We start from the raw sequence: 14,991 nt of genomic DNA on the forward strand, positions 1-14,991 counted from the left end.
CTCTTGCTGACAGGTGTCTATATGCCTTATCAATGCATAGTCCATAGCAAAACATGAAATTAGCATCTAAAAGTATGTATTCTTTGAATCCCATGTAGAATTATGCACTATGGACTGTGGTAGCCATGGTGCTTGTTCAAGAGGAATATGCCAATGTGAAGAAGGCTGGGTTGGACCAAGCTGTGAGGAACGTACATGCCACTCTCACTGTGCTGAACACGGCCAGTGCAAAGATGGGAAGTGTGAGTGCAGCCCTGGATGGGAAGGGGATCACTGTACCATTGGTAAGATTTTTATGTTGTTTTTTTTAAAAAAAAAAGCTGACTAGCTAATAGGAAGATCTGCTGCTGCCACTGACTTCAAGAGCTCTTGGAAAAATTAGAGAGCCAGATTCAGGCCTGGAGTATAGAGATGCCACTCCACTGACTTTGATGGACTGGGACACACTTACACCAGATCTGTATTTGTCCCACAGTGTGTGGTCAGTGCAGCCTTTGCTTTACATGCAGCAATATTGATGTAATAGTTGGAAATATCAAATCAAACAGAGAGAGAGAGAGATAAATAAGTTACATTCTAATACACATCTAAACTACATTCCTATAGGTACTGAGAATCATAAAAAATGCTTAAAAATTATTAATAGAAGTTGTGAGGGGATGAAACTAGCAGGCAGCTTCAATAATTCTAAATCTGTTGCCTTTATATCAGAGTATTTAAATATTTTGCTTGTCACAAGAGATGCTTTTATAGCAGCTGACTACCACAATATTGTTAATAAGTTAAAGCTTATGAATCTTTTCAGAAGTCATTACTCAACTGTACAAATGTTAATTGTTATCTTTTAATAAAATGTGACACATTTTTACAAAGCTTAATAGTGTTTCTTGCCAAAATTTCATTACTGTTTTCCCAGAGCATTCTTATTCTTAAACATTTTAATTGCATGTAAGAGACCAGGATACCTAATTTTAAGAGGTAGGCAGTCCGGACTTTCATGCTTTGCAAATGCAGTGCCTATATTTTTTCTTTACTGTGTTATGAAAATTTGCCTCTTCCTCATTTAATTAAATGGCAAAATTCTATAGCAAGTGATTCAATTACCTTATAATACCTGCTTATAGGGAGTAAAATTGATAAAAAATAAAGAGAATTTTCTTTATTCTTAGTAAAAAATATTTTGTTCAAGAGATTTGGTTTTGTTTTTAAAAGGAAGATAACTAAGCAGTGACTGAATTAAGTAGAAGGCACAGCTTGCATTACACATGGTAGCGCCCATAATATTAAAGAACAATAACTGAAGAACACACTTAGCTGCAATTATTGTTTATTGCTATATGAGTCCTTTCTGACATTCTGGATAACAAAATCAGCTATTTGTTTTATTCAAAGTGGTAGAAATAGACCTGATTGCAATAAGAGAAAGGGACTTTATCTTAACTGAAGTGTGGTAAACTATTAGCAAATGATTTCTTTGTTTTCATTCTGGTGGAAAAATTCAATCTATCACAGTTTTGTTTTTTCTTTTTTAAGCTCACTACTTAGATGCTGTGCGAGGTAAGCTTTTCATATCAGCATTGCAAGTGAATAATGAAAGGATGCAAAAAGTGTTGGGAATGGGGGTATTTGTCTGACTTGTTCCCTTTTGAGCCTCCCACTTCCTGTACTATTAAGATACAATATTTATCCAGGATAGATCAAATGGATGACTGGATAGATAGGTATATATTTACAGAGAAGTGTAGTTTGTCTAACAAAATATCAGTACATTCTGCATTCTTAGCTCTTTATATTGTCCCAATATTTCATCAGAAGCAGAAGTGTCTAAAGTAAGCATGACTGGAATGTTGCTTTCGCATTTGGTTACCAATTTCCATATATATATAATATGCTACATGAGACGAGTCAGATTTCTGCTCATGGTTTCCATTCACGGAGCGATGACAGCACTGAGGACTTGTATTACCAGAATAATTTGTGTCAATCCTTCCTTCTATTAGAACAACATTTCCATATTTTTATCATCAGCAGCTAGAGAGTAGGTTTCATTTGTGAAGGAAATATGCTTCTCTAAGACTTTGGAGGTGGGGGAGAAATGTAAAACAATGCATGTTTTAAAACATGGCATTGTACAGTACTGTGTGAGGTTTTGAGTTATCAGAGGAATTTATAAATATTTGCTCTACCCCACACCCAGGTTGGTTGCTGCTTTGAGCAATTTGTGTGTTTGCCCTTTGGCAGAAAATGCTATCTAGGCTAGAGATGAAATACTTTATTAAACCATTCCAGACCCAAAGAGCTAAATTCTGTGTTGATTTGCACCCTGTGCATGTCCTTTGACATGAATTTGCTCTGCAGGGACTATGGCTTTTTTCTGGCCCTACATGTCTGTCTTTCATGGTTTGGAAGCAATCTCTCAGTCCTAGTCACACTATTGTGTAAGAAATCACACTGTGCCCTGGGAAGAGGGCTCTCAGCAGAAATATCAGACGAAGCAGGATTCCAAAAAGGATTGGGCACTTATTTATGTATTTATTATTTTTATCTCTTCAGGATTAAATAACAATAAGAAATGTTCATATAAAAAGCCCTAGGTTACCTGAGAATTATAAAGGACATTCATAAAGGACAACCACCGAAGGCAAAATATAATCATTAAATATACGAATAATGAATTAACTCAGCTGGCCAATAAATAAAAACAGGAAAACAGCCCCTTTAATCTCCACGGGGACATACCTTCAGCTTTCCAAAAAAAAAAAAAAAAAAAAAAATCTATGAAATGAATGGCTTTGACAGTGTACTGGAAGATTGTCAAGATCAAGCTATTTCAGACCAACAAGGAACAAGTTCTAGAGTCCCATGGCCCTTATAGACAGCACCTTACCAGCGGACCCTCTCTATTTTATAATGAGGGGGGAATATAGCTCAAGCATTTCTGCTGATGGCAACTATGGCAGCATATTGGGGGGAGGGGCGGGGAAGGTGATTCTTCAGGTAGGCAGAGGCTAGGAAATTAAAGGCATTCTAAGTTGTAAGTAACAATTTAAACTCTACCAGGAGACCAGTAGGCAGCTGATGCAGATCTTGGAGCCATGGTGTGACATATAATTTACGTGGATAACAAGAACTATCCAGAGCTCTAAAAGTAAGGATTAAAAAAGCAAAACACAAGGATCCTGGAAATAAACAATACTCTGACTTTTGGGAGTTAGGAAAAATGTTCTCCGTGTACAGGCTATTCTGTAATGCACCTTTCTCTGAAGCACATGATATTGGCCACTCTGAGCCAGAATACTGGACTAGATGGACCTCTGCAGGAGTTGGTCCAATAAAAGGTATTACCTCATACATTTTGTGTCTCTATGTGGACCACTGGTATTTAGGCTCTGTCTCTTTGTCTGGCAGTTCCAAACACCTTTTGCAATATTTCCTTTAGTGGCTGCCAGAAACCCCTGCAGACTGAGTCTTCCTTTCCTCTTGGAATCAAATCTTTTCCTTTTGATAGTGCAGAAGTGTCAACATGCACTTTCAGATATAGAGAGGCACTGAATTCCTGTGAGTCCGTTCTGGCAAGGAGAAAGCATTCATTTATAAAGCGATGACACTTGTAGTGTTAAATTGATTGATTGCTGAGCTCTATCCATTGTCTCTTGGCTCCCTGTGTGGTAAGATAAAGATCTGACAAAAATCTATACTGGCACCAAACTATACAAGCAGATGGACATAAGTAGGCACATCCAAGAGATTATCTATATGTCATACTGAGCAAGAAACCTAGTTGAAAATGCCGAAATTACTGTTAAGTCAGAGTTTACAAACCCTGGGGATGATGCAATTGATCCATTTTTAGATCTAGTTTAATAATTTACAGAAAGAAACCAAAACATTTCCTAAAGCCACCAAAAGGCAAGTGTTTGTCTTATTTGAACTGGATACAGAGTTGTAAGGAAGTGGGAGAGGGCATTACAATAAAAAACCCCTGTGACGGGTTGGATCACAGAACCCTGCCTTGGGAGCTGCCACCCGATGTGCCAAGACTACCTCTGCTCCTGCTATCCCTGCCAGCTTGGGAACTCAGCATCCTGTCTTGTTGAGCCAGACACTCCCGTCTGCTCCAACAACGACCCAGGGTCTAAATTACTTGTCCCAAAAGCTGCATGTTTACCTGAAAGCAACTAACAGAAGTATTCTTGTCTTTAACACCCAGATGCTCAACTCCCAATCTGTTTTACCCTGTATAAAGCTTATCCCGGGTAAACTCATAAATTGTTCACCCTCTATAACACTGATAGAGAGAGATGCACAGTTGTTTGCTCCCCCAGGTATTAATACATATTCTGAGTTATTTAACAAGTAAAAAGTGATTTTATTAAATACAGAAAGTAGGATTGAAGTGGTTCCAAGTAGTAACAGAACAAAGTAAGTCACCAAGCAAAATAAAATAAAATGCGCAAATCTATGTCTACTCAAACTGAATGCAGATAATCTCACCCTTATTGATGCTTCAGTAAGTTTTTTTCCTCAGACTGGACACCTTCCAGGCCTTGGCACAATTCTTTCCCCTAGTACAGCTCTTGTTCCAGCTCACATGGTAGCTAGGGGATTCTTCGTGATGGCTCTTCCTTCTTTGTTCTCTTCCACTCCTTTATATATCTTTTGCATAAGGCAGAAATCCTTTGTCCCTCTCTTGGTTCTGACCTCCTCCTTCTCAATGGAAAGACACCAGGTTAAAGATGGATTCCAGTTTAGGTGACATGATCACATGTCACTGCAAGACTTCATTGCCCACTTGTCAGCACACACGTCTACAGGAAGACTTACAGGTAAAACAGAGCCATCTGCAGACAATTGTCCTGGTTAATGGGAGTCATCAAGATTCCAAACCACCATTAATGGCCCACACTTTGCATAATTACAATAGGCTCTCAAAATTATATTTCATATTTCTGGTTTCAGATACAAGAGTGGTACATTTATACAAATAGGATGATCACACTCAGATCATAAGCTTTGTAATGATAAGTGACAAGAGACTTTTGCATGAAGCATATTCCAGTTACATTATACTAACTCATTAGCATATTTTTATAAAACCATATAGACTGTTACATAACACCCCCCATTTTCCTTCCCTCGGAAAGTACTTCAGAATGAATCAGAACAGGCTTCCCTAGCCCTGCTCGGTTTATGTGGGTTTCCACACCTACAGTATCTGCTGCTTCCAGATTCGCTCACCTAAAATTATTTGTCTACATTTTGTAAACCAATCTTTTGTGTCAAAGTTTCATATAGAAACTCTGTCATGAGCACACAATTGATACTAGGTATAAAAACCAAGGTAGAAAGAAGTTATTTGTATGTGCAAAGCAGATAGACTTCTGATTACTCAATTTGTGTGTGCACATACTATTAGTACACCCACGTCTGAGTTTTTGTGTCCACAAGATTTTAGATACCAAAAAATACGCCTTTTTAACTTAGACATGCTTTTCTAGGCAAGCGGAGTTGATATTTGTCCAAGAATGTGACTGGAGTCCAGAGTAGACCAACCGATATCATTTGAAAGTAGCAAATACTGTTATGTAATTTTAAAGAAACTCTTGCATGAAGCCTTGTTCTTTACATTTTCTTCTCTAGATGGCTGCCCAGGTCTGTGTTATGGAAATGGGAGGTGCACTCTTGATCAGAATGGATGGCACTGCGTGTGTCAGGTGGGATGGAGTGGCACAGGATGTAACGTTGTCATGGAAATGGTGTGTGGGGATAATATGGATAATGATGGAGGTACTGTGCATGTTCCTTTATTTACTTTTTAGTTCCTACGCAGTTCATTCACTGCTGTCCCATATCTTGTCTTTGTGAGTTTGTCTTTTCTATCATAGAGGCCCAGTGCTATATCCCTTTCTAATGTGAATAGTCCTGTTGACTTAAGTTGAATTACTCCCTTGAATGAGTAGTTTCCGGGTCTGACCTTTGTACTGTAAGCTCTTTGGAGAGGAAATCTATCTCCCTGCTTATATGGTCTCCATCATCATAGTACCAGAATGTGTTTTGAAAAAATCCATGTTTTTCATAATAATTATGTTGTTCTTTTATTTCCTTCCAAAAAACCTGAAATAACTCCATTAACTATAAACATGCCTCATGAGGAACTGTAGTCTTTGTCAGACTGACAATAGACACACAAATGAAATTTAAAATTCTGTCGTAACATTCTTGTGTGACTAACAGAATATACATTGATACATTATCATAATATCAATATTATGAAAGAAATTCTTCAGAAAATATAAAATCATACATTGAGACATGCTCTTATTAAGCAAATTAGTTCCTTAATTTTAACAGAGAGTCACAGTTATAACAGGAAATTGTGGCACATAATTTTGAGACGTTGCTGAGCAAACCAGTAGCAAGTATGCTGAGGATCGCTAAGCCAGAGGTAACTTTAAAATATTTCATGTGACCTAAACATAACAATGTACAGTTAAAGCAGCGTCTCTCTTGCTCTATTTTCCCCTGTTGGATCATGTATTTGCAGTTAAGTATTCCCAGTCACTGTGTTCCTCGTTTCACTCCAACGATTCATAGATTTTTAAGACTAGAAGGGGCCATTGTGATCATCTGTTCTGTGTAACACAGGCCATAAGACAATTCACGTTTAAGTCCGATAGCTGCTTAAACTAGAATATATCTTTTAGAAAAATATCCAGTCTTGATTTAAGGGTTTTCCATCCCACAACCCAAGCTAAGCCATGAAGATTAGTTTCTTCCAGTCATTAATTACTCTCATTGTTAAAAACATGCACCTTATTTCTAGTCTGAATTTATCTAGCTTCAACTTGCAGCCATTGGCACTTGTTATATCTTTGTCCACGAGACTGAAGAGACCTCTGTTACCTCCTCTATTCCGTTCTCCATGTGGGTACTTATAGACAGTGATCACGTCACCCTCTTAACCTTATTTTTTATAAACTAAACAGAAAGAGCTCCTTGAGTCTTTCACTAAAGGCATGTTTTCCAATACTTTATTTGCTGCTCTTCTCTGAACCCTTTCCAATTTTTTGAATTGTGGACACCAAAAAGGGACACAGTATTCCAGTAGCAGTCGCACCAGTGCCAAATACAAAGGTAATATAACCTCCTTACTCCTACTTTTTTGGCCACAGTATCACACTCAGAGCTCATATTCAGCGGGTTACCCATCATGACCCAAAAGCTTTCTCAGAGTCACTGCCTCCCGGGATAGAGTCCCCCATCCTGGAAGGGATGGCCTTCATTCTTTGTTCCTAGATATATGACCCTTACATTTGGCAATATTGAAATGCACATTATTTGCTTGTGTCCAACTTACCAAGTCATCCAGATTACTTTGTATCAGTGACCTGCCCTCTATGTCATTCACCACTCCTCCAATCTTGTGTCATCTGCAGATTTATCAGTAATGGTTGTATGTTTTCGTCCAGGTCGTTTTTTAAAAATGTTAAATAAGATAGATCCAAGAATTGACTCCTATGGGATCCCCACTAGAAACAGACCCACTCAGTGATGTTTCCCCATTCACAGTTACACTTTGAGACCTATCAGCCAGTTTTTCATCCATTTAATGTGTTCACTTTGATAGTTTTCCACATGGACCCCTATGACCTTTTGGCACTGCCATCATCATGTCTGAATCCAATTCAGAGTTGTCCTCCTGTTATTCCAATTTGGCCTCTATCATCCTTCCTTTTTCACTTTATTTCCCCTTTAAGAGTAGTGGTGCCTAGGGATCAACCCACCCCTGTCACATGACATGGCCGTTAAGATTTGGAAACATCTGCTAGAGCGAAAGACCGTGGTATAGGTAAAGAGAAAATGGTCCTGGGATAAGAAGTGTTTGGCAGAAACTCCCATCACTGTTTCTTTAAAGGCCTGAGATCAGGAGTCTTGCAGAGTAGGCAGGGCAAGGTTCCCTTCTCACCCCTTTAGTAGTTTTAGTAGAGGGACCATGTATATATTTCCTTCTCCCTCATAGTAGGGCAGACAGCAGCAGGGGAAAGTCTGCCTGGAAAAATCTCCAAGCCTAAGGGTGGAATGACTGGTTGGGAAAAGGCCAGCTGAAGTAGAAGCTGTCTGAGGCTCTACAGCTTGCCTAATTTACAACTCCAGCTCCAAGGAGGAAAGGTAGGGGACTTCAGTCTTAGGGAGGGGGACAGAGGAATTGTCCAAAATACAGCCTATTACCAGGAGGAGGATTGGGGCCTTCTGAACACGGGGAGGAAACTGACTAGGACTTTTACATGGACCCATATTCGGCATGAACTTGAGCTGCTAAATAAGTGAGTGGCCCTCTAGAGAGAAAATAAACCAGACTCCCAAAGGGGGTTGAACTAATCTGGTCTGGTTAGTGTGAAAGGACCCAGGGGATGCTGAGTGCAACACACCTGCAGGATCATGGTGGGGCCATAAGGAAATGTGTTGGAGAGCTTCACCCCATGACATTCCTCCATCCATGACCCATAAACTCACTCTATTCTTCCAATCTATGTAGTCTAATCTGTATCCCTTCACACAGCACTCCACTCTCGGGGTCACTACTCTCTCCCCTGCTCTCCAAACCACTGACTCAGTTACACTGTCTCCCTTCAAATCTGTCCATAAAACCCTGCAATGTATGTAAAGCATTTTCTGATACACTCTGTGAACTGGTTCTATATAAATTGCCTCATATTGTGGTTTTTGCCTGCTTTTATATTCTGCAGTAACAGTGAGTTATTGAGAGTTGGCAGCATTAACTCTAAATCTCCTTGAATTTGTCAGTTTAAGCAGATATTTAACATCATTTCACTGTAAATTTTAAAATTATTTTTATGGTAGCGTAATGTATGGGGACTGGTCCATTGAAATTAAAATTAAAGATAAATGGGGAGAGAAATACTTAATTTGTCTGGTTGCTACAGCTGGGCTAACTGCCATTAGTTTCACTTCACAATCAGTTGTTTTTTACAAAAAAATTGAATTTTTTTTCACATTAAAATCACTTATTTTTCCATCTTAAATTCATAGGTCCTGATTCTGCTCTCACTTACACAGGTATAAATCAGAAGGAATTCCATTGAAGTTAATTGTATTACACTGGTGTTAAATTGGTAAGGGATCAGAAGCAGGGTTCTAGGCCTTGTATACATAAAACCACAGAAATTAGATCTGGAAAAGATCTGTTACATTACCTACTCCAACCCCTGTGCCACTGTAGGATTGTTCCTTAGAGCATACTTTCTAACTCTTGGTCTCGTCTAGTTGTACGTGTACCATGTCATTAGGTTTCCACATGGGAAAGGTCCCATAAAGGCTGATTGTATTTAAATTAAATATTTATATCTTTATGCAGAGATCTTGGGAAGTGTTCTGAGCTCTGAGATCCTTAGGAGAAAGACACTACTGAAGCACAAAATGGTAGCAGTAGCATATATCAAACAAACAAACAACATTAAGGATCAGGACCTGAAAATTTAGTCTGAATTCTGGGTTGAGACTCAGGTTTGATATAGATAAAAGGTATTTTTGACTGAAAAAAATCAATTTTCTCCTTATAAAAATCAATATAAATACATTGTAGAATAAAAGCTAATTTTTAATTTTAATATAAGTATAAAAACACATTTCCTTAGTTCTAAAGTGTGAGTATCTAATGACATGACCTATCTAGAACTGAAAACCCATACAAAAAGCCTCAGACAAAACCCTTCCACTTCTGGAGAGACAATATCTTAAATTCTTTTTTAAACAATTACTCTAGTATGCAATGTAGACATTCATATGGGCCCTGATTCCACAAACTCTTAGGCATGTAGGTCTGTGTCAGTGGAATTATTCATGGCAGTAGAGTTAAACATGTGCATCTGTATTTGCCCGTTTGGAGCACAGTATTTATCACTTGTTCTTTTGCGGCCAAAACCCACCATGTAAACTCATCCAAAACTCCCACCCGATTGGATAATGAGTGTACCATAACCACCCCTGTCATTCCCCTCATCAGCTTTTTCCCCACTTGTGGTCTGCAAGATATATTCACCTACTTAATTATCTCTAAAAATACCGATAAAAACTGACAGCATATAAAAGGTGTACAATCACATGGTTTTTATAAGCTTTTGTGGAGTACATCTGTGGCATGTTGGCAATCTTTATGATGCAACTTATATAACGCTGGGATCTCCAACAGATGTCCTCTTCAGTGTGGAATATTGCTTTCTGTGGGATTACAACAATATTTCCTGTTCTCATTTCCTCTCTCATCTTTCAGTGTCATGGCTGACCTAATTTCAATTTTATTTTAGAAGATGATCACTCAGCTCATCTGAATAGGTTGTTTCCTCTGTCTTGCCACTATTTTGAGAGTTCTTTTGGAAGCATCTAGCTCTGTGAAACTGCTTGAAACTCTCTGCTGAATTTTGTTAATTAAGGCTATCTCTGAATAAGGCCTAAGTAGCTAGAATGTACTGCAGCAGCAGTACTGGATGCAGAACATCCATCCAGGGCTGGCTTTAGTCTGATTTCCAGGAATTGGGCCCCGCGCCTTAGACACCTTTTTAATTTTAAAAAAATTTTTTACTCACCCTCGGGGGGATGTCTGGGTCTTCGGCGGAGGGGAGTGGGGGGGTCCACTCCATGTCTTTGGCGCCATTTCGGCGGCAGATGGTCCTTTGGTGCCGCGGAAGACCCAAAGCAACCCCCCCGCCACTGAAGTGCCACAAAAACCCCGGACTGCTGCCAGATATTCGAATTGGGCCCCGCAGTTCATAAAGTCAGCCCTGCATCCATCCTTCCTGCCCAGCCACACTCCATGCTATTCTTTTTACCGTTAGGTTATTTTTTCCTCTTATATCTCATTACATGATTGTGCAGACTGTCATTTGCACTCATTTATTTGATGCTGAGCCCATTTTAAGTTTATCTGGTTCTGCCATTTCAGCTATTTGCTTTCTTTAAATGAATCCTTATACTTTGTTTTTGAAATAAAAACACTGTTTACTACAAGCATTTCGCTAAACACCTAAAGCTCTCTACCGTCACTTTTCAGCCAGTTATTGTATCTGATCCAAGTACAAGAAAAATATATGACTCAGTTTAGCTTTTGGTTGGTGGCCAGTGCCGTAAAAATATTGACAAGTGTATCAGACCTATCTGTTAGCATTTTGATAGCATATCAGTCATTGAGACATAGAGTCCTTATGCAAGTAACATACTATTATTATATAATGGAAATAGTTTTCATTGTTGCTGACACTTCCAAAAATCAGGCTTGATATATTTTCTATTCATTGTGTGTTCAAGGCCAAAGACCACTGAGTGCCTGAACAAATACGTCTAAAAGTAAATGGTATCTCTCGAACAAAATACTATGAAAACTTCCTTCTACACATGGATTTTGGCTGGTTTTAAGTATACCCCTGCAAAGCCCAGAATTTTCAATTAATGACTTCAGGTAGCTGTTGTCTTATTGCTATGTGTTGTAGCTGAAACTTGAGGAACAGTTGAAATTTTTGCTGCTTAGTTTCTTCTTCTGTTCAGTGATTCCTAGCAATTATAATTGAACTTAACTGAACTTGTGATGAAACAAACTAGCACAGGAGTTATACAGGGGCTATTTGAAATAAAAGAAGGCAAAATTAGTTTAAGCACTACTGAGGCTATTTTAGTCTGTTAAGGAAAAGACAAAACTATTGAGCAATCTGTGCAGCAATATGAAATGCTCAAATACCACAAAAAGCTCACTTGGTTGAGCTTTATCTGGCTGTCCTGCATAGAGGGGATGAGGAGAGTGAGAGAACGAGGTTCACCTTCCACCTGAAAAAAAATCATGGCCCTCCACACTGTCTGTGGAGGGTTTCTGACCACATGATTTGGTGGCCTCCATCCCTGGCTCACCCCTAATACTTTTCTTTGCATTTCTGTGGTATGGAGCCCTCTGAGATACCTTTGGTTCTCTGAGTCCTCAGCCAAGAGGTAACTATCATTTCATCACAGACCCATTTTTGGATGCTTCAAGTCCCTTTCAGTCCTTGCTATGTTTATCCTATAGATTCTCTGCCCTGTTTCTATGCTTTGGACAGCATTGTGCCCCATGATGCTATGGCTATGGAATTTGTTACATGTCTGCCTGTCTGTCTATATGTAAAATTAAAGCTGAGATTCCAGAATACAATTCTTCAATGAGGGGATGATTCTGTAGCAAGTTCCATGGCCACAAAACCATGTATTACATAGTACAGTGGTTCCTAAACTTGTTCTACCACTTGTGCAGGGAAAGCCCCTGGTGGCCTGGGCTGGTTTGTTTACCTGCCGTGTCCGCAGGTTCAGCTGACCACGGCTTCCAGTGGCCACAGTTCACTGCTCCAGGCCAATGGGAGCTGCTAGAAGTGGCGCGGGCCAAGGGACTTACTGGCAGCCACTGGAAGCCGTGATCAGCTGAACCTGCGGATGCAGCAGGCTACCAGAGGCTTTCCCTGCACAAGTGGTGGAACAAGTTTGGGAACTACTGACATAGTGTAAACACATTCCATTGTGAAATTCATAAGTTAACCTTGAGACTGTAAATGGAGTGTAAACAATGCAATGATGTCTCCCTGAGTCTGCAGAGAGCCAGAAACAATATTTCTGAGAGGTGCGACTGCCCCTTCATCTCAGTTAAATACAAAACTTACAGATGACAATTTAAACAATGACATTGTTAGCTATTTCACTGCTAATTATTTTAGCAGAAACATACACCAAATGTGCCCCTTATCCTAAAAAAAAACAAACAAAAAAAACTCAACACCTCCTCAGGTGGGGAGTTTCATATCAAAATAAGTAACATGTGAGGTACTGTCCTGATTGAATTAGTCACTTTCATAGTTAATTAATAAAAACTGTGAATATTTCCAGTCCACTTCACTAGAGTGCTGGAGAATCCACCCTGCTGTCTCACATATAGCACCTTGTTGTTTGCTCCCCCATTCAGCTGTTCCATACTCTGTTCCTGTGACCTACTCTGTTATGCTCTTGGTATTTTAATAATTATATTTATAGACTGGAGAATATGGATCAAATTTACAATAATATTAGTTTGTGACACTCCCATAGCTGCCAAGATGAAATGTAAGAAACTCAAGGATAGATGTGAACACTAGAAGAGCCAGAATTTCATAAGTGGTTGGGCCTATAGCTGCTCACCTATATATTTCACTCAATTTATATGCTTTTTATTAACTTTTGTGGTTAGTAAATAATATGAACCTACAGTTAACAAAATGCCTCTTTGTTTTCCCAATGGCATTTTATTTTCTGGAGGATGTAATAGAAATATTAATGTTTCTCAGTTCACATAAAACCCAAGTGTGATAAATGTGACATACGTTTACTACACAGTGCTTGCGTCAAATGTAGTATTATATGATACTCTTTTATAGTAAAAGAAATAGGCACTAGGTTAATAGAAGTATTTAAATTAGCTTACTGTGCATTTATGTCTCGATCATAGTCATGAGTTACATAAGGAGTTCCCCTGAAGTGCCAACCAGAATTACAGACCCTATACTCCCCTGACACCGGGATGCTCCTGCCAGAAAGTGAGCAGTGAAATAACCATGCTCACTCTTAATGTGTCAGGCCAGCAGAGTAGCCAGCCATGCTTGAGGGAGCATGCTTAATTCACTATGGATATGTCTACACAGCAATTAAAAACCCGGAGCTGGCCTGTGCCAGCTGACTCAGACTTACAGGGCTCAAGCTAATGAATTGTTTAATTGTAGTTGTAGACATTTGGGCTTGGGGTGGAGCCCGGGTTCTAGGACTCTGCAAGGTGGGAGGGACCCAGGTCTCAGGCTGCAACCCAAACATCTGCACCTCAGTTAAACAGCCTCTTACTCTGAGCCCAGAGAGCCCGAGTCAGCTGGCATGGGGCAACTGTGAGTTTTTAATTGATGTGTAGACAATACCCTAAGTGTGTCATAGTTTGCATGCTCCCCTCAATCACTTACTGAGCCTTTAATGACCACTGTAGAAGCACACCTACAGCAAGACACTGATACCCTGAAAAGGAATTAATTTTCACCTTGGTTAGCGAATCCTGGTGATTCCTCATAAAGAAAATGGCAACAGTCATTCAATAATATTAAACGAGTAATGTGAACTTTGTGTGAGATTTTGGTGCAAAGATGTAAATGGATAATAAATATTTATTCTGTTGCTTTTAGAAATGTGTTTGAAAGGTTCACTTCCCCATCAAGGCAATGCAAAAATTTTGTCCCAAATTATCTTAGTTACAGTGCAGCAGTCAAGCTGAGAGCATAACATGGCTTCTTGTGTTTTCATGCTGCGCCTTTTCATTAAGGTAATATAAAGCTGAGGGTGCTACAGATGTTCCTTGTCTGGCAACAACCTCCCTATGCTTGGCAGACCAGTATGCTGAAACCCCAGTCAGCTACTTATTAACAGCTTGAATTCCTATAACACGTGATCAAGTTGCTCTTTGTGAACTCTATTTTAGGAAAACAACAAGGAGTCCGGTGACATTTTAAAGACTAACAGATTTATTTGGGCATGCTTGGGGGTCACATAACTAGGAGTAATGTGAGAAGTACTTTGGGAACCTTTACATTGTAAGTAAAGCAGATAATCAGTCGTTACCTTTCCCACATGAAACTAAAGGCATTTGAAAGTTGTATAAGCATGATGCTAGCCAACCTGTGATTGTTCCTTTCAGGTTTAGATTACACAAACTTTAATCACTCCTATCGTAGTGAACTGATTGTACTATGCTGCCAGTTGTGCCCCACTGCTTCTTATATAAGACAACAGTAGAACTGCTAATATCAAATCCAACTAGTTTACACTTCAGTGCTACATTGTAGCCTAGCCGTATGCTATTTTATCCAGTGTGATAATTGATGGTTGAGTCTTCGGTGTACTGAATCACTCACTGTATGAATTACAGTTTATGCTGTGTGTAGCTGTTGATAT

At 39.3% G+C, this 14,991-nt stretch overlaps 1 protein-coding gene across 9 annotated transcripts in view; it reads left to right on the forward strand.

The window, feature by feature from the left end:
• The window catches only part of TENM1 (teneurin transmembrane protein 1), a 1,495,391-nt gene that overhangs the window by 1,346,324 nt on the left and 134,076 nt on the right, over nt 1-14,991 (forward strand). For 7 of the 9 annotated variants that reach the window (XM_075068828.1, XM_075068830.1, XM_075068832.1 and 4 more), the window contains 3 exons: nt 99-284; nt 1,534-1,557; nt 5,641-5,787. In XM_075068828.1, the coding sequence (XP_074924929.1) occupies nt 99-284; nt 1,534-1,557; nt 5,641-5,787 (357 nt within the window). The remainder of the gene's footprint in view (nt 1-98; nt 285-1,533; nt 1,558-5,640; nt 5,788-14,991) is intronic. The other 2 variants (XM_075068831.1, XM_075068833.1) reach the window with 1 other exon arrangement.

Source organism: Chelonoidis abingdonii, chromosome 8, assembly GCF_003597395.2.
Source record: "Chelonoidis abingdonii isolate Lonesome George chromosome 8, CheloAbing_2.0, whole genome shotgun sequence".
In the NCBI taxonomy this organism is placed as follows: Eukaryota; Metazoa; Chordata; order Testudines; family Testudinidae; genus Chelonoidis; species Chelonoidis abingdonii.